The sequence below is a fragment of the Lontra canadensis genome, unplaced genomic scaffold (assembly GCF_010015895.1).
Source record: "Lontra canadensis isolate GAN:19392208 unplaced genomic scaffold, GSC_riverotter_1.0 scaffold35, whole genome shotgun sequence".
Lineage (NCBI taxonomy): Eukaryota > Metazoa > Chordata > Mammalia > Carnivora > Mustelidae > Lontra > Lontra canadensis.
The window spans coordinates 118170-142708 of NW_022631029.1; the positions used below are offsets into that span (position 1 = coordinate 118170).

At 39.9% G+C, this 24539-nt stretch overlaps 1 protein-coding gene and 1 pseudogene across 1 annotated transcript; both read right to left on the minus strand.

Moving 5' to 3' along the window:
- Positions 1–312: 312 nt before the first annotated feature.
- On the minus strand, positions 313–8346 carry LOC116874032 (annotated as a pseudogene).
- Positions 8347–10305: 1959 nt separating this feature from the next.
- LOC116874033 (olfactory receptor-like protein OLF4) lies at positions 10306–11259 on the minus strand. The gene has a single exon (XM_032868466.1). It carries the CDS (start codon positions 11257–11259, stop codon positions 10306–10308), a length of 954 nt encoding a protein of 317 aa, XP_032724357.1.
- Positions 11260–24539: the final 13280 nt, after the last annotated feature.

A 24539-nucleotide genomic window follows, 5' to 3' on the forward strand; every position in this document is an offset into this window, starting at 1 on the left:
GTAACAAAGGAGTTAAAACTTACTGTACACATTTTTTAAAATTCTACACGAATGGAGTCATTATATATATATATATATATATATATATATATATATATATATATTAACATTTCATCTTTTGAAGCAAGTTTGTGAAATAATTTAGTACAACCAGATTTCTTCATGAACTTTCAGCCTACATTTTTACATAAGAAACATACAAAAAAGTATGTTTTATAAAAAGCCACCTTAATCCTAGAAAAGAGTCATGAAAGATTTCGAACCCAGTTTACTGTTTAAAGGATGTTCTTCCTTTGTGTTCTGTTGTAAGCACTATTCATTCTCTTCAGTTTTGCTTAAATGCTTCACCACATCAGATCAGTTCCACTCTTGGGGAGTTTCTCCTTTGTGATCTGTTTTCTCTGCCAGATTACATTTCTGTTTTTTTTTTTTTTAAGCTGTTCTTTTTTGTCTTTTTCCTTACTTGATGGGACTATATTAGGAGTTTCATTGGAGATAATATTGCTTTTGGGTGGGGTAGCATTCAGGAATGGTGATACTCCATGAACAGCTCTTTAGTGTCATTTGTATATTCAAATGATGTGTAGGTCCTAGCTTCATGAGATTAACTGCCACTGTTTCCTATATCTTGGCTAATATGCTCTGCTTTACAACTGATGCTGTGATTGTTGTTAAAAAAATCAGGGTGGGGAGACAAGATGGCGGGGAAGTAGGAGGAGGCGCCCTTTCAACCTGTACCCTAAAGTGAGCTGATTACCTACCAAAGAACTCCGATCGCCCATGAAATCAGTCTGAGATCAGAATTATACACGTCTGGATCTCTACCGGGGCAGAAGATGCCAGTGGGCAGGTAAAGCAGAGTGGGAACGTCGGACTGATAAAGGAAGATAAACAAAAGGGGAAGGGAGCCACCAGAGGCGACCGATTGGAAAGTAATACCCCTAATACGAGAGTGCCCTGTGTCTGGGGACCAGTATTAACTTGGAGACTAGTTTAAAGCACTCCAAAAGAGCAAAGGATCACGGGGGGGGGGCGGAATTGTGGGTATCGGGGTGGCTAGGGACAGGGGCTTAAGTCCCCAGACCCAGGACAGCCTCCCCTGGCACTGAGCCAGAGAGAGTGCGGCGGAGAAACCAGGTCTTGGTCCCTGAGCTGCCAGCGCACCCGAGAACACGTGGGTTCCAGCTCCTGTGAGGGGCTGGGAGCCAAGCCAGATGGCAGAACGCACGAGCCCTGCTACAGAGCCTAAGACCCCCATGCCCCTCACCCTCCCCTTAGGGAGGTGTACCAAGAGGCCCACCCAGCGCTCTTAAACACTTGCCATTGTTTCAGAGCCTGAGACATGCAACCCAAACTCTCCCCTGAGAGAGGTGCGCGAAGGCTCAGCCTGGTGCTTTTGGACCTGCGCCCCACTATCAGAGCCTGAGACACGTGCGCTCATGACCCACAGCCTCCCCTGAGAGAGGTGCGCCCAAGTCGGGCGCTCTTAGACCCAGAAAGACCAGGCACTCCCATCCCGGGCCAGCGGGAAAATCTCAGTGTGCGATCGCTGATTGGAACCTCTCTGGCTGTCTGGAGCTGCCCGGACAGCCGCCGCGCAGCTGTGGTTTTGGGTACAAGCAGAAGATCCTGCGTCTCCAGGGACCGCAACTCGGAACCTGCTCTGCCAGTGGCCAAGGGGGAATTTATATGGGCTCTGCAGCCAGACTGAGGCTTCTCTCTGAGAGGAAGGTCAGGGTGCAGTTTGCTTTCCTCTAAACCTACAAAAACCATCAAAAGCGGTCAAGGCGAGAGAGGAAAAAAAAAAACAAAACAGTGAACAAACATAAAAATCTCCAGAGAACAAAAGCCTGAAAAAACCTGATTCCTCAGAGTCGACCCACTTGGGGGGGGGCGGGAAGACTTAACTCAGGGAACATCATTGACTGAAAACCTACGTGGCAGGCCCCTCCCCCAGAAACCAACCAGGAAAGAAAAAAAAAATCTACAAGAGAACAACTACCACTACTTCATAGGGCAATATTTATTTTTAATTTGTTCCCACAATTTTGGCTCATTTTTTATATAGATAATTTTTAATCTATTTACCATCACAGTGAGCTGTCCAGTACATCAAATTCCATAATAACCTACTAACCTGAACTTTTTGATACATACACCTGTGCTTTTCTTTTGCATTACTATTTTTTAAATTTCTTTTTTAAAATTTTAGTTTACTTTAGTGTAGTTTATTCCTTTTTCCTTTTTAATTTTTATTTTCTATTATTCATATAGAGGCAAACTTCAAAGTAATCTTCTTTCCCCAATCAATATTACCCCAATAAGTAAACCAATTTTTAATCCCCCTTTCTCTTAGGAAAGTTGAGTCCTTTAACAAAGATATCAAGATACATCCAGGAAGAATCAAAACTACCTACCTCGCCCACACTGAGAATTTATAACCACTCTCCCATCTTTTTTCTTCAAGGGTTTCTGTGTTTTTGTGTTTGTCCTGATAGTATATAAATCTTACACTTGGGGTTCTTTTTGACGAGGTTCTTCCTTTATTTGCATATATATAATTTTCGTTCTCTTGTCATATATATTTATCAGTCTTTTTGTTTGTCTGTTTTTGTTTGTATATTTCATAAATCTTACCTTGGGGCCCATTTGGGCTGAATCTTCTCTTTTATCCTTCCTTTCTTTCCTGTCTCTCTCCCTCTCTCTCTATTTTTTTTTTCTTTTTCTTTTTCTTTTTCTTTTTTTTTCTCTCCTTTGGGTGGGGAATCCTGATTGCTCAGAAGCGTTCCAGGGCGCACATTGACTTCACCATGGTCGATACATCCAGCTACATCTGTTCAGTCATCTCTCACCAAAATGACTAGGAGGAGGAATGCACAACAGAAGAAAAATACAGAGGATGGACCTTCTGCAACAGAGATAACATCTATCAACTTAGACAATATGTTGGAAAGAGAATTCAGGCTAACAATTATCCAGGCAATAACTAGGTTGGAGAAAGCCATGGATGACCAAATGGAATTGATTAGGGCCGAACTGAAAGAGATCAGAGCTAAAAGCTACAAGAGATGAGGTTCATAATGCTCTCAATGAATTCCAATCTAATCTAAATTCTTGCAAAGCTAGGGTAACTGAGACAGAAGATAGAATTAGCGATCTGGAGGACAAACAGATAGAGAGAAAGGGTCAGGAGGAAGCCTGGAACAAACAGCTGAGAAGCCATGAAAACAGAATCAGGGAAATAAATGATGCCATGAAACGTTCCAACATCAGAATTATTGGAATCCCTGAAGGGGAGGAGAAAGAAAGAAGTCTAGAAGATATAGTGGAACAAGTTCTTCATGAAAATTTTCCCAATCTCGTGAATGGAACCAACGTTCATGTACTAGAGGCCAAACGGTCTCCACCCAAGATTATAGATTCCAGAAAAACATCAAGGCACCTGATAGTCAAATTGAGGAATCATAATTGTAGATATAATCTCTTAAAAGCCGCTAGGATTTTAAAAAGGATTAAAAGCCGCTAGGAGGCCCCTTACTTACAGAGGAAAGCCCATCAGAATAACGTCAGACCTGTCCACAGAGACCTGGCAAGCCAGAAAGGGCTGGCAATATATATTCAGGACACTAAATGAGAAGAACATGCAGCCAAGCATACGTTATGCAGCAAGACTGACAGTCAAAATGGATGGAGAGTTAAAGAGTTTCCAAGACCGGCAAGGCTTAAAAGACTATTGCAACCACCAAGCCAACACTGCAGGAAATATTAAGGGAGGTTCTATAAAAGAGGAAAAATGCTAAGAATAGCATTGAACAGAAAAATAGAGACAATCTACAGAAAGAAAGACTTCAAAGGTAACACGATGTCAATAAAAATGTATCTATCAATAATTACTCTCAATGTGAATGGCCTAAATGCGCCCATAAAATGGAACAAGTTTGCAGTTTGGATAAAACAACAAAACCATCCATTAGTTGTCTACAAGAGACCCATTTTGAACCTAAAGATACACCCAGACTGAAAGTGAAGGCATGGAGAAGCATCTTTCATGCCAATGGGCCTCAAAAGAAGGCCAGGATACCGATTCTCATATCAGATAAATTAGATTTTAAACTAAAGACTGTAGTCAGAGATAAGGAAGGATACTACAAAGTTCTTAAAGGGACTATCCAACAAGATGATCTAACAATTGTAAATATCTATGCCCCCAATATGGTAGCAGCCAATTACACAAGAAAACTCTTAATCAAGATAAAAAGTCATATTGATATGAATACATTAATAGTAGGAGATCTTAACATGCCTCTCTCAGAAATAGACAGATCATCAAAGCAGACAATCAATAAAGAAACAAGAGCATTGAATGACACATTGGACCAGATGGACCTCATAGATATATACAGAACATTCCACCCTAAAACAACAGAATACTCATTCTTCTCACGTGCACATGGAAGCTTCTCAAGAATAGACCACATACTGGGTCACAAATCAGGACTCAGCCGATACCAAAAGACTGAGATGATTCCCTGCATATTCTCAGATCACACTGCCGTCAAACTGGAGCTCAATCACAAGGAAAAGTTCAGAAGGAACTCAAACACCTGGAAGCTAAAGACCACCTTGCTTAAGAATGCTTGGATCAACCTGGAGATCAAAGAAGAACTGAAAAAATTCATGGAAACCAATGAGAATGAAGACACTTAGGTCCAAAACCTATGGGATACAGCAAAGGCGGTCCAAAGGAGGAAATACATAGCCATCCAAGCCTCCCTCAAAAAAAATTGAGAAATCCAGAATGCACCAGCTGTCTCTACACCTTAAACAACTGGACAATCAACAACAAATCAAACCAACTCCACACATAAGAAGGGAAATCATCAAGATTAGAGCAGAGATCAATGAGGTAGAAACCAGAGATACAGTAGAACGTATCAATGAAACTAGAAGCTGTTTTTTTTTTGGAAGAATCAATAAGATCGATAAACAATTGGCCACACTAATCCAACAAAAAGAGAGAAAACCCAAATTAATACAATTATGAATGAAAAGGGAGAGATCACAACTAACACCAAGGACGTAGAAACAATCATCAGAAGTTATTATCAACAGTTATATATCAATAAGCTAAGCAACCTAGATGAAATGGATGCATTCCTGGAAAACTGTAAACTCCCAAAATTGAACCAGGAAGAAATCAACAACCTAAATAGACTGATATCTCGTAACAAGTTTGAAGCAGTGATCAAAAACCTCCAAGAAACAAGAGCCCAAGACCTGATGGATTCCCTGGGGAATTCTACCAAACTTTCAAAGAAGAAATAACACCTATCTCCTGAAGTTGTTTCCAAAAATTGAACTAGAAGGAAAACTTCCAGACTCGTTCTATGAGCCAGCATTACCCTGATCCCCAAACCAGGCAAAGACTCTACCAGAGAGGAGAATTTCAGACCAATATCACTGATGAATATGGATGATACCATTCTCCACCAGATCCTAGCAAACAGGATCCAACAGCACATTCAAAAGATTATCCACCATGACCAGGTGGGATTCATTCCTGGGCTACAGGGATGGTTCAACTTTCATAAATCAATCAATGTGATAGAACAAATTAATAAGAGAAGAGAGAACAACACATGGTCCTCTCAATTGATGCAGAAAAAGCATTTGACAAAATCCAGCATCCGTTCCTGATTAAAATGCTTCAAGGTGTAGGGATAGAGGGAACATTCCTGAACTTCATCAAATCTATCTATGAAAGACCCACTGTAAATATCATCCTCAATGGGAAAAAGCTCACATCCTTCCTGCTGAGATCAGGAACACGACAAGGATGCCCACTCTCACCACTCTTGTTCAACATAGTATTAGAAGTCCTAGCAACAAAAATCAGACAACAAAGAGAAATAAAAGGTATCCAAATTGGCAATGAAGAAGTCAAACTCTCTCTCTTTGCAGACGACATGATTCTTTATATGGAAAACCCAAAAGACTCCACCCCCAAACTACTAGAACTCATACAGCAATTCAGTAACGTGGCAGGATACAAAGTCAATGTACAGAAATCAGTGTCTTTCTTATACACTAACAATGAAAATACAGAAAGGGAAATTAGAGAATGGATTCCATTTACTATAGCACTAAAACCATAAGATACCTGGGAATCAACCTAACCAAAGAGGTAAAGGATCTGTACTCCAGGAACGACAGAACACTCATGAAAGAAATTGAAAAAGACACAAAAAGATGGAAGACCATTCCTTGCTCTTGGATCAGAAGAATAAACATTGTTAAAATGTCTATACTGCCTAGAGCCATCTCTACTTTTAATGCCATTCCGATCAATATTCCACCGGTATTTTTCAAAGAGCTGGAGCAAATAATCCACAAATTTGTATGGAACCAGAGGAGACCCCAAATCGCTAAGGAAATGTTGAAAAACAAAAATAAAACTGGGGACATCACGTTACCTGATTTCAAGCTTTACTACAAAGCTGTGATCACCATGACAGCATGGTACTGGCATAAAAACAGACACATAGATCAGTGGAACAGAGTGGAGAGCCCAGATATGGGACCCCCAACTTTACGGTCAATTAATCTTCGACAAAACAGGAAAAAATATACAGTGGAAAAAAGACAGTCTCTTCAATAAATGGTGCTGGGAAAACTAGATAGCTATATGTAGAAGAATGACACTCGACCATTCTCTTACACCGTACACAAAGATAAACTCAAAATGGATAAAAGACCTCAATGTGAGACAGGAATCCATCAGAATCCTAGAGGAGAACATAGGCAGTAATCTCTTCGATATCAGCCACAGAAACTTCTTTCAAGTTGTCTCCAAAGGCAAAGGAAACAAAAGGGAAAATAAACTTTTGGGACTTCATCGAAATCAAAAGCTTCTGCACAGCAAAGGAAACAGTCAAGAATACAAAGAGGCAACCCACGGAATGGGAGAAGATATTTGCAAAGGACAGTACAGACAAAAGGTTGATATCCAGGATCTATAAAGAACTCCTCAATCTCAACACACACAAAACAGACAATCATATAAAAAAAATGGGCAGAAGATATGAACAGACACTTCTCCAATGAAGACATACAAATGGCTATCAGACACATGAAAAAATGTTCATCATCACTAGCCATCAGGGAGTTTCAAATTAAAACCACATTGAGATACCACATTACACCAGTTAGAATGGCCAAAATTAGCAAGACAGGAAACAACATGTGTTGGAGGGGATGTGGAGAAAGGGGAACCCTCTTACACTGTTGGTGGGAATGCAATTTGGCGCAACCACTTTGGAGAACAGTGTGGAGATTCCTCAAGAAATTAAAAATAGAGCTTCCTTATGACCCTGCCATTGCACTACTGGGTATTTACCCCAAAGATACAGATGGAGTGAAAAGAAGGGCCATCTGTACCCCAATGTTTATAGCAGCAATGGCCACGGTTGCCAAACTGTGGAAAGAACCAAGATGCCCTTCAACAGACGAATGGATAAGGAAGATGTAGTCCATATACACTATGGAGTATTATGCCTCCATCAGAAAGGATGAATACCCAACTTTTGTAGCAACATGGACGGGACTGGAAGACATTATGCTGAGTGAAATAAGTGAAGCAGAGAGAGTCAATTATCATATGGTTTCACTTATTTGTGGAGCCTAACTAATAGCATGGAGGACAAGGGGAGTTAGAGAGGAGAAGGGGGTTGGGGGAAATTGGAAGGGGAGGTAAACAATGAGAGACTATGGACTCAGATAAACAATCTGAGGGGTTTGAAGCAGCGGGGGTTGGGAGGTTGAGGGAACCAGGTGGTGGGTCTTGGTGAGGGCACGAGTTGCATGGAGCACTGGGTTTGGTGCAAAAACAATGAATACTGTTATGGTGAAAAAAAAATAAAAAAAATTCTTAAGAAAAAAAATCAGGGTGCCCGTGTGGCTCAGTTGGTTAAAGCCTCTTCCTTCGCTTGGGTCATGATTCCAGGATCCTGGGATCGAGCCCCACATCAGGTTCTCTGCTCGGCAGGGAGCCTGCTTCCCTTCCTCTCTCTCTGCCTGCCTCTCTGCCTACCTGTGGTCTCTGTCTGTCAAATAAATAAGTATTAAATCTTAAAAAAAATCATTCATTGATAAGATTGGAAGTGTTCAAGGGTATGCTTCTGTCCAGAAAATCTCTATTAAGAAGGCTCTAGGATCACCATTTTTGCCTCTCCTATAATGAAAGCAAACTGGGCTTAATTCTCAGAAACTTTCTTCTACTTCATAAACAGTAGGTCGTGTTTTCAGTTCCATTTCCTGGACCTCATTAACACTCAGCAAGTGGGTCATGGGATGTCTCTCAGGAGGGCATCTGCAATAAGGACAAACTGAGGGCAGTGGCCTAGAGGCCAGGGAATCCTTCTTCTGTGTCCTTTGCTGTAGAAAGTAGAAAGGGTGTCCCTCATACTGGAGACAAGAATTCCATGTGTCCCTCTATAATCTTAAATTTTGTATGCCTTCCATAACTCAGCAAATTGTATTTTATATATATATATATATATATTTTTTAAGAGAGAAAGTGCAAGTAGTGGGAGGAACATAGGAAGAGGGAGAGAGAGAAATCCCCAAGCTGACCAGGAGCTCTGTTCCAGGACCCTGGGATCATGACCAGAGCCAAAATCAAGAGGCAAATGCTCAACTAACTGAGCTACATGCCCTATCAAATTGTATATTTTAAATGTGTGCAGCTTATTCTATGCAATTATACTCCAGTGAATCATATTTGTAGGGACACGTGGAAGTTTCCAGGCAGTAGGAAGACAAAACAGAAAACGAAATTATGTAAACTCTTCTTCACCCCAATGATAGGCATCCTTACACATGGATTCCAGCCTCACATCATCAATAAGCAGTTGGGCAGCATGAAAACTTTAGTTTGCACATTAGTAAATGTCTCACTTAAATTTTGATTCATCTCTGACTCTAGGGCCATATTATGTCAAACTAGTCATTGAAATTTGTGTTTCTATGTAGACTACAACTGGAGATGTGTGTTTGATTATTGGTTTTGCCAGGACTAGGAAATGTGGACACTGAGATGAATAAGAGAACAGGATCCTAATGAGAAAAATAAAACTCAATATGTGTTTTTTACAATAAAACCAATATAGGTGTGGTTTTTTTAAGATTTATTTATTTATTTACTTACTTACTTGACAGAGATCACAAGGAGGCAGAGAGGCAGGCAGAGAGAGAGGAAAGCAGGCTCTCTGCTGAGCAGAGTCCAATGCAGGGCTCAATCCCAGGACCCTGGGACCATGACCTGAGCTGAAAACAGAGGCTTTAACCCACTAAGCCACCCAGGGGCCCCAAAACACAGTATATGTTAAAATCTACATTTTCTTGAAGAACAGATATTTAAAGGAAGTATGGACACAAAAGTGGTGACCTTTATTTTCGGACTTTCCACTCCTATGAAATTATAAATTGCTTTGCTTCCAATTGTGTTTTCTTTTTCATAAAGAGTAGTGCAACTTATGATTATTTTGTGGGAAAACAAAAGAAAACCTCCTCAATATGATAAATTTCTTTTCAGAAGAAATTATTCTTTTTTTAAATTTTTTTTTTATTTTCAGCATAACAGTATTCATTGTTTTTGTACCACACCCAGTGCTCCATGCAATCTGTGCCCTCTCCAATACCCACCACCTGGTTCCCCCAGCCTCCCACCCCCTGCCCCTTCAAAACCTTCAGATTGTTTTTCAGAGTCCATAGTCTCTCATGGTTCACCTCCCCTTCCAATTTAACAAATCTATAGAATCTCATGAGATTAATGGGAATTTCCTATATTTTGTGGTTTAAAAAAATATTTATTTATTTATTTGACACAGAAAGAGAGAGCACAAGCAGGGGAGCAGCATGCAGAAGGAGAGGGAGAAGCAGGCTTTCTGCTGAGCAAGGAGCCTGATGTGGGTCTTGAACTCAGGTCCTTGGAATCATGACCTGAGAGGAAGGCAGATGCTTAACCTACTGAGCCACCTAGGCACCCCAAGGGAATTTCTAATATTTTGTCCAAAATTGGGAATCAACTTAGGAAAGCAGGAGAGCAACTAAGGACAACATTATGAGATACCAGAGAGCAGAAAAGTTAATACAGATGGTTACTCAAGTTGTACATAGAAGTTGATGTCACAGAAAGGGATATGCCAGGAAATCAAGAGAAAGAATAAATTGTAAGTCCACAATTTGATCAATGAATTACCACTGCTGGCTCTCATGCTTTGAGTCCTGCTATAATCTGCATTTTTTTCAGCCCCAGACAATGGGCCCTTTTATAGTTTCCTTTCCAAAGAATCTTTTCAGAGCCCTCTTTATGTCTTTATTTCTCAGGCTATAGATGAAGGGGTTCAGCATGGGTGTGGCCACTGTGTACATCACTGAAGTTGTTGCACCTGAGTGTGAGCTCTGGGAAGCAGCAGAGCTAAAGTACACTCCTAGGCTTGTACAGTAAAATAAGGAAACAACTGAGAGGTGAGATGCACAGGTGGAAAATGATTTATACTTGCCCTGAGCTGATGAGATCCTGAGTATGGAGGAAACTATCTTAGAATAAGAGTAAAGGATTCCAGCAAGGGGTCCACCACCCAGCAGCCCTGCTCCAAAATACATCACCATATGATTAAGAAAGGTGTCAGAACAGGCAAGTTGGACCACCTGTTTAATTTCACAGAAAAAGTAGGGTATTTCCAAGATGGTGCAGAAGGACAGACGCAACACCATTAAGCACTGTAACAAGGAATGCAAGATGCTCATGATCCAGGACATGAGGACCAGCAGTCCACAGAGCCAGGGGTTCATGATGATCATGTAGTGCAGGGGGTGACAGATGGCCAAAAATCGGTCATAGGCCATCACAGTCAGGATGTAGTTGTCCAATCCTGCAAAGAGTAGGAAAAAATACATCTGGGTGATGCAGTCTGCATAGGTAATGACTTTTCTCTCTGTCTGTATATTCATCAGCATCTTTGGGATGGTGGTGGAGGTGAAACAGATGTCTACAAAGGACAGGTTGGCGAGGAAGAAGTACATGGGAGTGTGGAGTTGGGAGTCAGAGCTGACAGGCAGGATGATGAGCATGTTTCCAAACACTGCGATCAGGTACATGGAGAGGAAAAGCCCAAATATGAGGGGCTGCAGTTCTGGTCCCTCTGAAAATCCCAGAAGAAGAAATCCTGAAACTCTTGTAAGGTTCCCTGGCTGCATGAGTTGGAGGTAGCTACCAGGATATAGAAAAATAAATGTCTACTTTCACACAAACATGTGTTTTTATAACCTAGCACAAGTGCTACCACTTATATCTTAGAGTCAAGAAATTAATTTCAATATGTGTGTGTGGTCTCATCCCCATTAGGGCATCCTTAGCACCAATTCACATCAGGAATACTGTAATCACCTCAGTCTGTTCCTCACACATAATGTAGACTCTTGATCCATTGAGAATATGTTTCATTCCTTTAAGGGATGTATACTGAATGTTGAACATGTTCCAGGCACTGTTTGGCAATAGACATAAGGTGTTTATAAGTAATGTCTTAATAATCAAATGATGAAGAAAGAATATAGCAAATACTAATAAACAAATAATATGTCAGATGGTAACAGAAGCTATGAAGACAAGGAAAGCGGATATAAAGAGGAGAGTCGATAGGGTGTTATTTTTTTTTTTTACTAGATGTTCACAAAACCTGCAAAGAAGGTAACATGTAAACAGGACCTCAAGGGAGATAGTAAGGGAGATTGAGGTTATCTCAGGAAATGTGTACCCAGCAGGGGCAACAGCCATGTCAAGGCCCTGAGGAAGCTGTTCGATTCAGAAAATCGAGGCTCAAAAGAAAACTAGGGTGTCAAGAGGAAGGAGAAGGGGAGAGGTGAGAGGTGGTAGCAGCGTGTGATGAGGAATGAAGCAGCCTCCAGGCTAGGGCTGAAACTTAAAGACACGAGAATCACTCATTTTATTAATTTTTTTTTTTATAATTTTATTTTTTATAAACATATATATATATATATATTTTTCCCCCAGGGGTACAGGTCTGTGAATCTCCACGTTTACAAACTTCACAGCACTCACCATAGCACATACCCTACCCAATGTCCATAACCCCCCCCCAACCCCCCTCTGCCCAGCAACCCTCAGTTTGTTTTGTGAGATTAAGAGCCACTTATGGTTTGTCTCCCTCCCAATCCCAACTTGTTTCATTTACTCTTCTCCTACCACATTAACCCCCCATGTTGCATCTCCTCTCCCTCATATCAGGGAGATCATATGATAGTTGTCTTTCTCCGATTGACTTATTTCGCTAAGCATGATACCCTCTAGTTCCATCCATGTTGTTGCAAATGGCAAGATTTCATTTCTTTTGATGGCTGCATAGTATTCCATTGTATATATATACCACATCTTCTTTATCCATTCGTCTGTTGATGGACATCTAGGTTCTTTCCATAGTTTGGCTATTGTAGACATTGCTGCTATAAACATTCGGGTGCACGTGCCCCTTCGGATCACTGCGTTTGTATCTTTAGGGTAAATACCCAGCAGTGCAATTGCTGGGTCATAGGGTAGTTCTATTTTCAACATTTTGAGGAACCTCCATGCTGTTTTCCAGAGTGGTTGCACCAGCTTGCATTCCCACCAACAATGTAGGAGGGTTCCCCTCTCTCCGCATCCTCGCCAGCATCTGTCATTTCCGGACTTGTTAATTTTAGCCATTCTGACTGGTGTGAGGTGGTATCTCATTGTGGTTTTGATTTGTATTTCCCTGATGCCGGGTGATATGCAGCACTTTTTCATGTGTCTGTTGGCCATCTGGATGTCTTCTTTGCAGAAATGTCTGTTCATGTCTTCTGCCCATTTCTTGATGGGATTATTTGTTCTTTGGGTGTTGAGTTTGCTAGGTTCTTTATAGATTCTGGACACTAGCCCTTTATCTGATATGTCGTTTGCAAATATCTTCTCCCATTCTGTCAGTTGTCTTTTGGTTTTGTTAACTGTTTCCTTTGCTGTGCAAAAGCTTTTGATCTTGATAAAATCCCAATAGTTCATTTTTGCCCTTGCTTCCCTTGCCTTTGGCGATGTTCCTAGGAAGATGTTGCTGCGGCTGAGGTCGAAGAGGTTGCTGCCTGTGTTCTCCTCAAGGATGTTGATGGATTCCTTTCTCACATTGAGGTCCTTCATCCATTTTGAGTCTATTTTCGTGTGTGGTGTAAGGAAATGATCCAATTTCATTTTTTCTGCATGTGGCTGTCCAATTTTCCCAACACCATTTATTGAAGAGGCTGTCTTTTTTCCATTGGACATTCTTTCCTGCTTTGTCGAAGATTAGTTGACCATAGAGTTGAGGGTCTATTTCTGGGCTCTCTATTCTGTTCCATTGATCTATGGGTCTGTTTTTGTGCCAGTACCATGCTGTCTTGATGATGACAGCTTTGTAATAGAGCTTGAAGTCCGGAATTGTGATGCCACCAACTCTGGCTTTCTTTTTCAATATTCCTTTGGCTATTCGCGGTCTTTTCTGGTTCCATATAAATTTTAGGATTATTTGCTCCATTTCTTTGAAAAAAATGGATGGTACTTTGATAGGAATTGCATTAAATGTGTAGATTGCTTTAGGTAGCATAGACATTTTCACAATATTTATTCTTCCAATCCAGGAGCATGGAACATTTTTCCATTTCTTTGTGTCTTCCTCAATTTCTTTCATGAGTACTTTATAGTTTTCTGTGTATAGATTCTTAGTCTCTTTGGTTAGGTTTATTCCTAGGTATCTTATAGTTTTGGGTGCAATTGTAAATGGGATGGACTCCTTAATTTCTCTTTCTTCTGTCTTATTGTTGGTGTAGAGAAATGCGACTGATTTCTGTGCATTGATTTTATATCCTGACACATTACTGAATTCCTGTACAAGTTCTAGCAGTTTTGGAGTGGAGTCTTTTGGGTTTTCCACATATAGTATCATATCATCTGCGAAGAGTGATAGTTTGACTTCTTCTTTGCCGATTTGGATGCCTTTAATTTCTTTTTGTTGTCTGATTGCTGAGGCTAGGACTTCTAGTACTATGTTGAATAGCAGTGGTGATAACGGACATCCCTGCCGTGTTCCTGACCTTAGCGGAAAAGCTTTCAGTTTTTCTCCATTGAGAATGATATTTGCGATGGGTTTTTCATAGATGGCTTTGATAATATTGAGGTATGTGCCCTCTATCCCTACACTTTGAAGAGTTTTGATCAGGAAGGGATGCTGTACTTTGTCAAATGCTTTTTCAGCATCTATGGAGAGTATCATATGGTTCCTGTTTTTTCTTTTATTAATGTGTTGTATCACATTGATTGATTTGCGGATGTTGAACCAACCTTGCAGCCCTGGAATACATCCCACTTGGTCGTGGTGAATAATCCTTTTAATGTACTGTTGAATCCTATTGGCTAGTATTTTGGTGAGAATTTTTGCATCTGTGTTCATCAAGGATATTGGTCTGTAGTTCTCTTTTTTGATGGGATCCTTGTCTGGTTTGGGGATCAAGGTGAGGCTGGCCTCATAAAATGAGTTTGGAAGTTTTCCTTCCATTTCTATTTTTTGGAACAGTCTCAGGAGAATAGGAATTAGTTCTTCTTTAAATGTTTGGTAGAATTCCCCCGGGAAGCCGTCTGGCCCTGGGCTTTTGTTTGTTTGGAGATTTTTGATGACTGTTTCAATCTCCTTACTGGTTATGGGTCTGTTCAGGCTTTCTATTTCTTCCAGGTTCAGTTGTGGTAGTTTATATGTCTCTAGGAATGCATCCATTTCTTCCAGATTGTCAAATTTGTTGGCATAGAGTTGCTCATAATATGTTCTTATAATTGTCTGTATTTCTTTGGTGTTAGTTGTGATCTCTCCTCTTTCATTCATGATTTTATTTATTTGGGTCCTTTCTCTTTTCTTTTTGATAAGTCTGGCCAGGGGCTTATCAATCTTATTAATTCTTTCAAAGAACCAGCTCCTAGTTTCGTTGATTTGTTCTATTGTTTTTTTGGTTTCTATTTCATTGATTTCTGCTCTGATCTTTATGATTTCTCTTCTCCTGCTGGGTTTAGGGTTTCTTTCTTGTTCTTTCTCCAGCTCCTTTAGGTGTAGGGTTAGGTTGTGTACCTGAGACCTTTCTTGTTTCTTGAGAAAGGCTTGTACCGCTATATATTTTCCTCTCAGGACTGCCTTTGTTGTGTCCCACAGATTTTGAACTGTTGTATTTTCATTATCATTGGTTTCCATGAATTTTTTCAATTCTTCTTTAATTTCCTGGTTGACCCATTCATTCTTTAGAAGGATGCTGTTTAGTCGCCATATATTTGGGTTCTTTCCAAATTTCCTCTTGCGATTGAGTTCTAGCTTCAGAGCATTGTGGTCTGAAAATATGCAGGGAATGATCCCAATTTTTTGATAACAGTTAAGACCTGATTTAGAACCAAGGATGTGATCTATTCTGGAGAATGTTCCATGTGCACTAGAGAAGAATGTGTATTCTGTTGCTTTGGGATGAAATGTTCTGAATATATCTGTGATGTCCATCTGGTCCAGTGTGTCATTTAAGGCCTTTATTTCCTTGTTGATCTTTTGCTTGGATGATCTGTCCATTTCAGTGAGGGGAGTGTTAAAGTCCCCTACTATTATTGTATGATTGTCGATGTGTTTCTTTGATTTTGTTATTAATTGGTTTATATAGTTGGCTGCTCCCACGTTAGGGGCATAGATATTTACAATTGTTAGATCTTCTTGTTGGACAGATCCTTTGAGTATGATATAGTGTCCATCTTCATCTCTTATTATAGTCTTTGGTTTAAAATCTAAGTGATCTGATATAAGGATTGCCACTCCTGCTTTCTTCTGATGTCCATTAGCATGGTAAATTCTTTTCCACCCCCTCACTTTAAATCTGAAGTTGTCTTCGGGTTTAAAATGAGTTTCTTGTAGGCAACATATAGATGGGTTTTGTTTTTTTATCCATTCTGATACCCTGTGTCTTTTGATTGGGGCATTTAGCCCATTAACATTCAGGGTAACTATTGAGAGATATGAATTTAGTGCCATTGTATTGCCTGTAAGGTGACTGCTATTGTATATTGTTTCTGTTCCTTTCTGATCTACTACTTTTAGGTTCTCTCTTTGCTTAGAGGACCCCTTTCAATATTTCCTGTAGAGCTGGCTTGGTGTTTGCAAATTCTTTCAGTTTTTGTTTGTCCTGGAAGCTTTTAATCTCTCCTTCTATTTTCAATGATAGCCTAGCTGGATATAGTATTCTTGGCTGCATGTTTTTCTCGTTTAGTACTCTGAATATATCATGCCAGCTCTTTCTGGCCTGCCAGGTCTCTGTGGATAAGTCTGCTGCCAATCTAATATTTTTACCATTGTATGTTACAGACTTCTTCTCCCGGGCTGCTTTCAGGATTTTCTCTTTGTCACTAAGACTTGTAAATTTGACTATTAGGTGACGGGGTGTGGACCTATTCTTATTGATTTTGAGTGGGGTTCTCTGAACCTCCTGGATTTTGATGTTTGTTCCCTTTGCCCTATTGGGGAAATTCTCTCCAATAATTCTCTCCAATATACCTTCTGCTCCCCTCTCTCTTTCTTCTTCTTCTGGAATCCCAATTATTCTAATGTTGTTTCATCTTATGGTGTCACTTATCTCTCGAATTCTGCCCTCGTGGTCCAGTAGTTGTTTGTCCCTCTTTTGTTCAGCTTCCTTATTCTCTGTCATTTGGTCTTCTATATCTCTAATTCTTTCTTCTGCCTCATTTATCCTAGCAGTGAGAGCCTCCATTTTTGATTGCACCTCATTAATAGCTTTTTTGATTTCAACTTGATTAGATTTTAGTTCTTTTATTTCTCCAGAAAGGGCTTTTATATCTCCCGAGAGGGTTTCTCTAATATCTTCCATGCCTTTTTCGAGCCCAGCTAGAACCTTGAGAATCGTCATTCTGAACTCTAAATCTGACATATTACCAATGTCTGTATTGATTAGGTCCTTAGCCTTTGGTACTGCCTCTTGTTCTTTTTTTTGTGGTGAATTTTTCCGCCTTGTCATTTTGTCCAGATAAGAGTATATGAAGGAACAAGTAAAATACTAAAAGGGTGGCAACAACCCCAGGAAAATATGCTTTAGCCAAATCAGAAGAGATTCCAAATCGTGAGGGGGGGGGGGAAGGGGATAAAAAGAGGTTCAGAAAGAAAAAAAATAATAAAATAAAAAAGAAAAAAGAAACAAATAAAAAAAAGAAAACCAATAATGAAAAAAATATAAAAAGGAAAAAATATATATATATTGGATAAACTAGTTAAAAAACGTTAAAAAAGAAAAGGGTAAAAGTTTAAAAAAATTTAGCAGAAGAAGAGAAAAAAATTGAAAAAGAAAAAAAAATTAAATTAACTGCAAGGCTAAAGAATCATGGGGAGAAAGCCATGAGTTCCGTGCTTTGCTTTCTCCTCCTCTGGAATTCCGCTGCTCTCCTTGGTATTGAAACTGCACTCCTTGGTAGGTGAACTTGGTCCTGGCTGGGTTTCTTGTTGATCTTCTGGGGGAGGGGCCTGTTGTAGTGATTCTCAAGTGTCTTTGCCCCAGGCGGAGTTGCACCGCCCTTACCAGGGGCCGGGCTGAGTAATCCGCTCGGGTTTGCTTTCGGGAGCTTTTGTTCCCTGAGCGCTTTCCGTAGAGTCCGGAGGACGGGAAGGAAGATGGCGGCCTCCCAGTCTCCGGCCTGGAGGAGCCGAGAGCTAGGGGTCCCACTCCTCAGTGCGCCCTCAGAGAACAGCGTCCAATTACTCCCGTCTGCCTGGCCTCCGGCTGCGCTCCGAGCTCACCGAGCCTGCGACCGGTTCAAGGTAAGCCCGAGCTGTGAGCTCACTCCTCGGCTCCGTCTCTGTAGCCGGCTTCCCTGTTCTAATACCTGCGAGCTCTGCGACACTCAGACACCCTGATACTTCTGTGACCCTGCGGGACCTGAGGCCACACTGGCCCCGCGTGGGCTTCACCCCAGTTAAGCCTCTGGAGCGATGTCCCTCAGCGGAACAGACTTTTAAAAGTCCCGATTTTATGCTCCGTTGCTCCGCCGCTTGCCGGGAGCCGGCCCCTCCCCCCGGGGTCTGTCTTCCCGTCCCTTTGGATTCACTTCTCCGCCAGTCCTACCTTTCAGCAAGTGGTTGATTTTCTGTTTCTAGAATTGCTGTTCTTCTTCTCTTCGATCTCCCGTTGGATTTGTAGGTGTTTGCAATCTTTAGATAAGCTATCTAGCTGATCTCCCGCAACCTGAAGTAGTCTCAGCTGCTACTTCTCCGCCATCTTGACTCCTCTTCTCATTTTATTAATTTTTTAAGACTTCCTTAATTTTGCTATAAAGATGCCCCATGAGTCAAAATGCACACCCACATTAGTAACTTCTGTTAATTGAGTTCTGGTCTCAGTCAATAAGAGCCACCTTGGAATACGTGAGCTCTTATACCCCTGCTCTGAGGACTGCCCTCTCTTCGCAACACACACACACACACACACACACACACACTCACTCACCTATACACACCATGACCCTCTATGGCCTCCTGGGATACTGACTGCCATGTCTTTTTCACCCCCAGCCACACTAGTTAGGCCAACAGCAGATATACATCAAGCTCACCAGATATCATTATCTTTCCCCTAAATAATGCAGAAGTGGTACCCAGAAATTCCTAGGGACAATAAACTTGGGGATGCCTATTGATGTTCTCATTTTCTGATATCAATTTAAAGAAACTTAGGCAATCTCTGGGGTGCCTGGGTGGCTCAGTGCATTAAAGCCTCTGTCTTCAGCTCAAGTCATGATCCCAGGGTCCTGGGATCGAGACACACATTGGGCTCTCTACTCATCAGGGAGCCTCCTTCCCTTCCTCCCTCTCTGCCTACTTGTGACCTCTCTCTCTGTCAAATAAATAAATAAAATCTTTTTAAAATAAACAAACAAACAAACATAGGCAATCTCTTCAGTAAAGACATAGAGAAAAGAGAAGAATGACATGGACATGAGAGGAAAAACAGCTCTAGCAGGCAGGTAGCCCTTGAGAGACCAACCAGGAGGAAGAAAAAAGTGTCTTTGCTTCTGATGACATTCCTGCTCTTCTTAGATCTCCTTGATGTCCAGAAAAAAAATAATACAAGAGCAAAAAGACAAAAGTAGTGATATTTTCATGTGAAACATGTTATAGATGGAATGTTCCAAGAGTATAACGAGGAAAACGTATAAACCAACACTTCACAGAAGGAAATATACAAAGTAAAACAGCAGTTGGGCTGTTTTAATATCAAGGATCAGAAGATTTGGCTTTCCTGGTGGCCAGTCCATATTTATTTGACAAATTGTTGTTTATTTGGCCTGGTAGAGGGCGAAAGGAGTCCCTTCCTCACTTGTCTTGTGATACATCTTTTCTTTGTTATTCTTGTTCTTTAGGTTTTGATGTTTTTGACAAGTCCAATGGACATTCTTTAGTCCTGGTTCCAGTCTTCACCCCAGATCCTGCTCTATATGACCTGCACCAACCATAATAATCCATCCTTACTCAAGATAACTTCTCCATGTGATTCTTCCATGAGGTCATTATGTCACACACAATTTTATTTTATTCTCCTCTGCCTTTGTCAGTGTGTGCATTACCAAGAGAGCAGACACTTCATGTGCATCGTTCCCTTTGTTTTTCCCAAGCAACAGGAGTATATGTGTCTTTATATAAACACACACTGAAGGAAACAAAGACCTATAGAATAAGAATAGCAAAGGAGATTAAACCTGTTAACTTGAGTGATTTTACCTAACTGTATTAAACAAAACTAAAAGGAACATCAAAAACATGTGATTAAAACTGGATGTTATAGGCAAATAATAAATTTTTGAACACTATATCAAAAACTAATGAGGTACTATATGTTGGCTAACTGAAGATAATAAAAAATTTTTAAAAACTGAACCAAACATGATACACCACACACTCTGGATAATATCAACATCAATTAATAGTTACTTTAGTGAAGACCTTGACATAAGAGAACATATATTAAAATGCATCTAGAACTCTAACACACAGTGAGTGTTATGTAATTTGCTGATAGAGTCAGGAATTAGGTTACAGTAGACATGGACATTTAACATATGGGAAGGTTGCATTTCAATTGGAACCATCTTGATTGTTGAATAAATGCTACACAAATGGCTATATGTCTACAAGGAAATGAAGTGGTTCCTGATCTTATGCACCTTTAAGAAAACCAGTGTAAAAGTAAATAATGCTTTCCACAGGACTATATAAAAAAGTGCAGATAAAATTTATAGCCAGACAAAATCATCATAATTTAAGTGAGAAAATCAGAAGCAAAAAGGAAGACATATTTAACTTTACCAATTAATATTTTTTAAGGTCAAAAATTCCCAACCCATAATCAGTTGAATAACAACTTTTAAAAATCATTTGAAATGCAGCTAACTGTGGGAAATAGGCATGAAATGTATGGACAAATTATAATGATGGATCCAATATATGAATCTTTTCTCAAAGTGAGTGATAGTTTGAGAAAACAAGAAAGGTTTGGTTTCTCTCTCACACCCATCAGTTGGGAAAGCCCCTGAAGAGCTGCCTGGTTGATTGGGGCTGGAACTTCTTAACTGACAGTGAAAGAGACACTTTCTAATTTGGGGGGCAGAAGTGAGAAGTATGGAATGATGGGAAAACAACCTGAAGGCAGATATAAATATTAAAAATACAGATATTCTTTGACTTAGGGTTTCTCAGTCTCTGCACTGACTGACATTCTGGGTCAGATCCTTCTCTGATGTGGGTCCTCCTGTGCACTGGAGCATGTTTAGCAGCACTCTTGACCACCACGTGGCCCTCCCCAGTGCAACGGTGAGAACTATCTGGATATTGCTTCAGTCTTCCCTCGGTGACAAGTTGTCTCCTCGTTGAGAAGACCGGTTTTAACTTAACAATCCCCAACTATTTCTGTAGTAGTGACACAATAGTATTTCAGAAAAAAATATGAACAACTGCTGGTTGGGTCAATAGCACAGCCACACCATGAAATGTTACAGACATTGAAATAAGGATCTAAGATGATATGAGTTGATTGTAGGCAATTCTATGAGAAATTGTTGAGAAGGAAGGATAAGTGGACACAAGTTTGGGGAAAAAAAATATTGCACTAAGACACCAAGAGCATTTGTGTTTTTCAGAGTCTCCTAGTGAATCATTTATATAAAAGTGCATGAATATGTATACATGCATAAAATGGAAGAGAAGTTGTAAAAGAAACTAGAAACTTATGGAACAAAGAATGTCAGTGAGAATGACATTGGGTTAAGTCTACTGTTTATAAACAACTGTGCTGAAATAAACAACAAAATGGAATGAAAACCTGACTTATATAAAGACCTAGAAGAACAATAACTTAAAGACACCAAATGGATTGCTAATTCTGATTCAAGATTAAATTGCCAAATGCTCATACATAAAAGGATATAACAGAAAAGTATTTACAATATGGGGAGAAAGCAGTGAAACTAAGTTGTAATTTCATGTTACATAAAGATCTAGGGATTCACATTGGCTTATAGAATGGAAAGGTGATTTTTAGCTAAATGGTGAAGAAAAACTTCTTCCAAATGATGGCCAAAGGATGCAACCTTCAGAAACAGACTTAATTACTAAAGGCCAAAAAGGGGGGCGCCTTGGTGGCTCAGTGGGTTAAAGCCTCTGCCTTTGGCTCAGGTCATGATCCCAGGGTCCTGGGATTGAGCCCCACATCAGGCTTTCTGCTCAGCGGGGAGCCTGCTTCCCTTCCTCTCTCTGCCAACCTGTGATCTCTGTCTGTCAAATAAATAAATAAAATCATAAAAAATAAAGGCCAAAAAGGGTCCTAAGGAGTAATAGAGATGTGAAAACAAGTCAGAACTATGTGTAGAAAGTAATTTATCACTACTAAGGATGAAGAGGTTTCTTTTTTTATGTATAGCAAGGACCAACACATGAAGAATACTGAAGTGTTTGCTTGAATTTCTCAGTAAGAAAAAGAAAAAAGAAAAAAAGAATTCTTGAGATAGTCTGTACAGAGTGGTGATTACATGGAGTCACAGATCAGAAAACTGAGTCAGAGATCAGAAAGCCACCAGGAAGATAGACCTTAAAAGCCCTCATCACAAGAAAAGTTTGTGATGCTGCATGGTGACAAATGTGTGATAATTTTGGAAGATACACAAATATAGAATTGTTTTGTTGTATACCCAAAACTAATAGGATGTTATGTGTTAATTATACATCAATCAAAAAAAAATAAGCAGTTGACAGAGCCCAATATGACTGTCTGATAGATTTGACCACACAAAACTCATAAAGTTTCCTGCATTGCCCAGAAATACATTTATACATATTAAATGGCCAACAGTCAGTTTCTGCAAAAACTTCCCTTATTTGATAGAAAGGGTCAGATTTTATTTTACATTCTTTTGTTTTATTTTATTTTGTTTTATTTTATTTTTTAAAGATTTTACTTTCACAAAGTCTCTACACCCAGTGTGGGGTTTGAACTAACAATCCCAAAATAGAGTCCCATGCTCCACCAATTAAGCCAGCTAGACACCCCAAAGATCAAATTTTTATTTATTTATTTTTTAAAATTTCTTTTTTTTTTATTTGACAGAAATCACAAGTAGGCAGAGAGAGAAGGGGAAGCAGGCTCCCGGAAGAGCAGAGAGCCCAGTGCGGGTCTTGATCCCAGGACCCTGGGATCATGACCAGAGCCAAAGGCAGAGGCTTTAACCCACTGAGCCACCCAGGCGCTCCAAAGATCAAATTTTTAAAAAGGAATAAAAACACACTTATAACATTATCCAAAGCAAAGGACTCACATAGGCAATTTTTAATAGAAATTTACCAAATGGCCAAAAAACTCACAAATACAGTCAACCTCAACAGGTCCTAAAACAATGCAAAGTAAAGCTCATTAGCATACCCATTCTCATCTACTACATCCTATTTTTTTTCCAATGTGAATTCCCAGAATGAGAGAAGGAAATGTGTGTATGTTTCATGCATTACTATTATAAGGATGTATTTGCAATCATCCCTTGGTCAGGATCTTTCTCATCCATGTGAAAGCATAGTCTAAGATGCCCCATCTTAACATAAAAGGACATGACCTAACTTCACTCTATACCTCTCCACAGCTAATACCCTATCTGTGAACTCCTGTTAATGAATAATGTCCTTGCACTTCTGTTCTACTTTTACTGGAGACACCTTATGACTTCCAACTGGCTTCCATTTAATTATCAACATTACTACTTGCATTTCTGATTGCAAAGTTCACTTTTCTTTTTAGCATTCTACATAAATGCATTAATTTATTGGTAAAGCCAGCAAACAACTACTGGGATCTGTGGCATCATGGCTATGCTGAATGAATTCTCAATGACCTTAGGTAGAAGTCTTGGTTTCTGGTTCCTTTGATCCCCTCCTGCAGTGACTGCTGGGATCTTGAACTCACCTGCATGAGAACTCAGAGAGCAAGTTTCCCTTTACAAGTTACAAATCTTCCCTGGAGAGTTGATGATAGAGATCAAACTCTGTCTGCAGACAAGATGCAGGAGTGCATCAAGCATTGGTCTCCCAGCCAGACTTAGGACTCTAAAAACAACAACAATGTTCTGTCCAACCAAAATGCCCACGCTGAGATTCTGTAGCAGAAGAGGGATTTACAGCTCCCTACATATGCTCATTAGGCACACATCTCTCTTGGTGCTCCTACCTTTAAATGCATGATTTCCCCTGGGGGCACTGGTCTGGACAGAATGGAGATATTTCTTGATGATTCTCTCTTCCTAGGAGACCATATTGAATGTTAGGTGAATTCAGTTTTTATTAACTTTTCTCCAATAATTTTCCCGTTTCCAGAGGTCTAAACTTCTCAGGACATGATCACAACCCTGACTTAAAGTTTTCTCAAAAGTCTAATACTGAGGAACTCATTTGACTCTTTCCCTTGGGTCTTCAAAGCACTGGCTTATGGCGGAGACATAATCCCTCATATCTCTAGAAAATTAATATTTCCTTCTTCAAGAAAGGGGAGACATTTGTTCCTTTACTCTAAAATCTTGGCTAGTGCACTCCTTGGTTTCATGATAGTTTAGTCAGAACAATGAAGAATATCACAGTTAGAAGGCAAGTTAAGAACTGGCATTTACTTCCTTATTATAAGGATTAATATCTCTTTCAATTAATAAACAGTTCATAATAAGGAACCATTTATAAATTGAAAGAGATACATTTATATTTCATGCACCACAACCTAGCTTACCTCATTATAGGGCATATAAAATTTATTTTAAACAAAAGTTCATTCTGTGAAGAGTACTTTTACAAACTCCATTATTTATTGTAGAAATGGGGCTCAGAGGGATTTATGTTCTGCTCTAATGTATAAACCAAGTAAGGGAT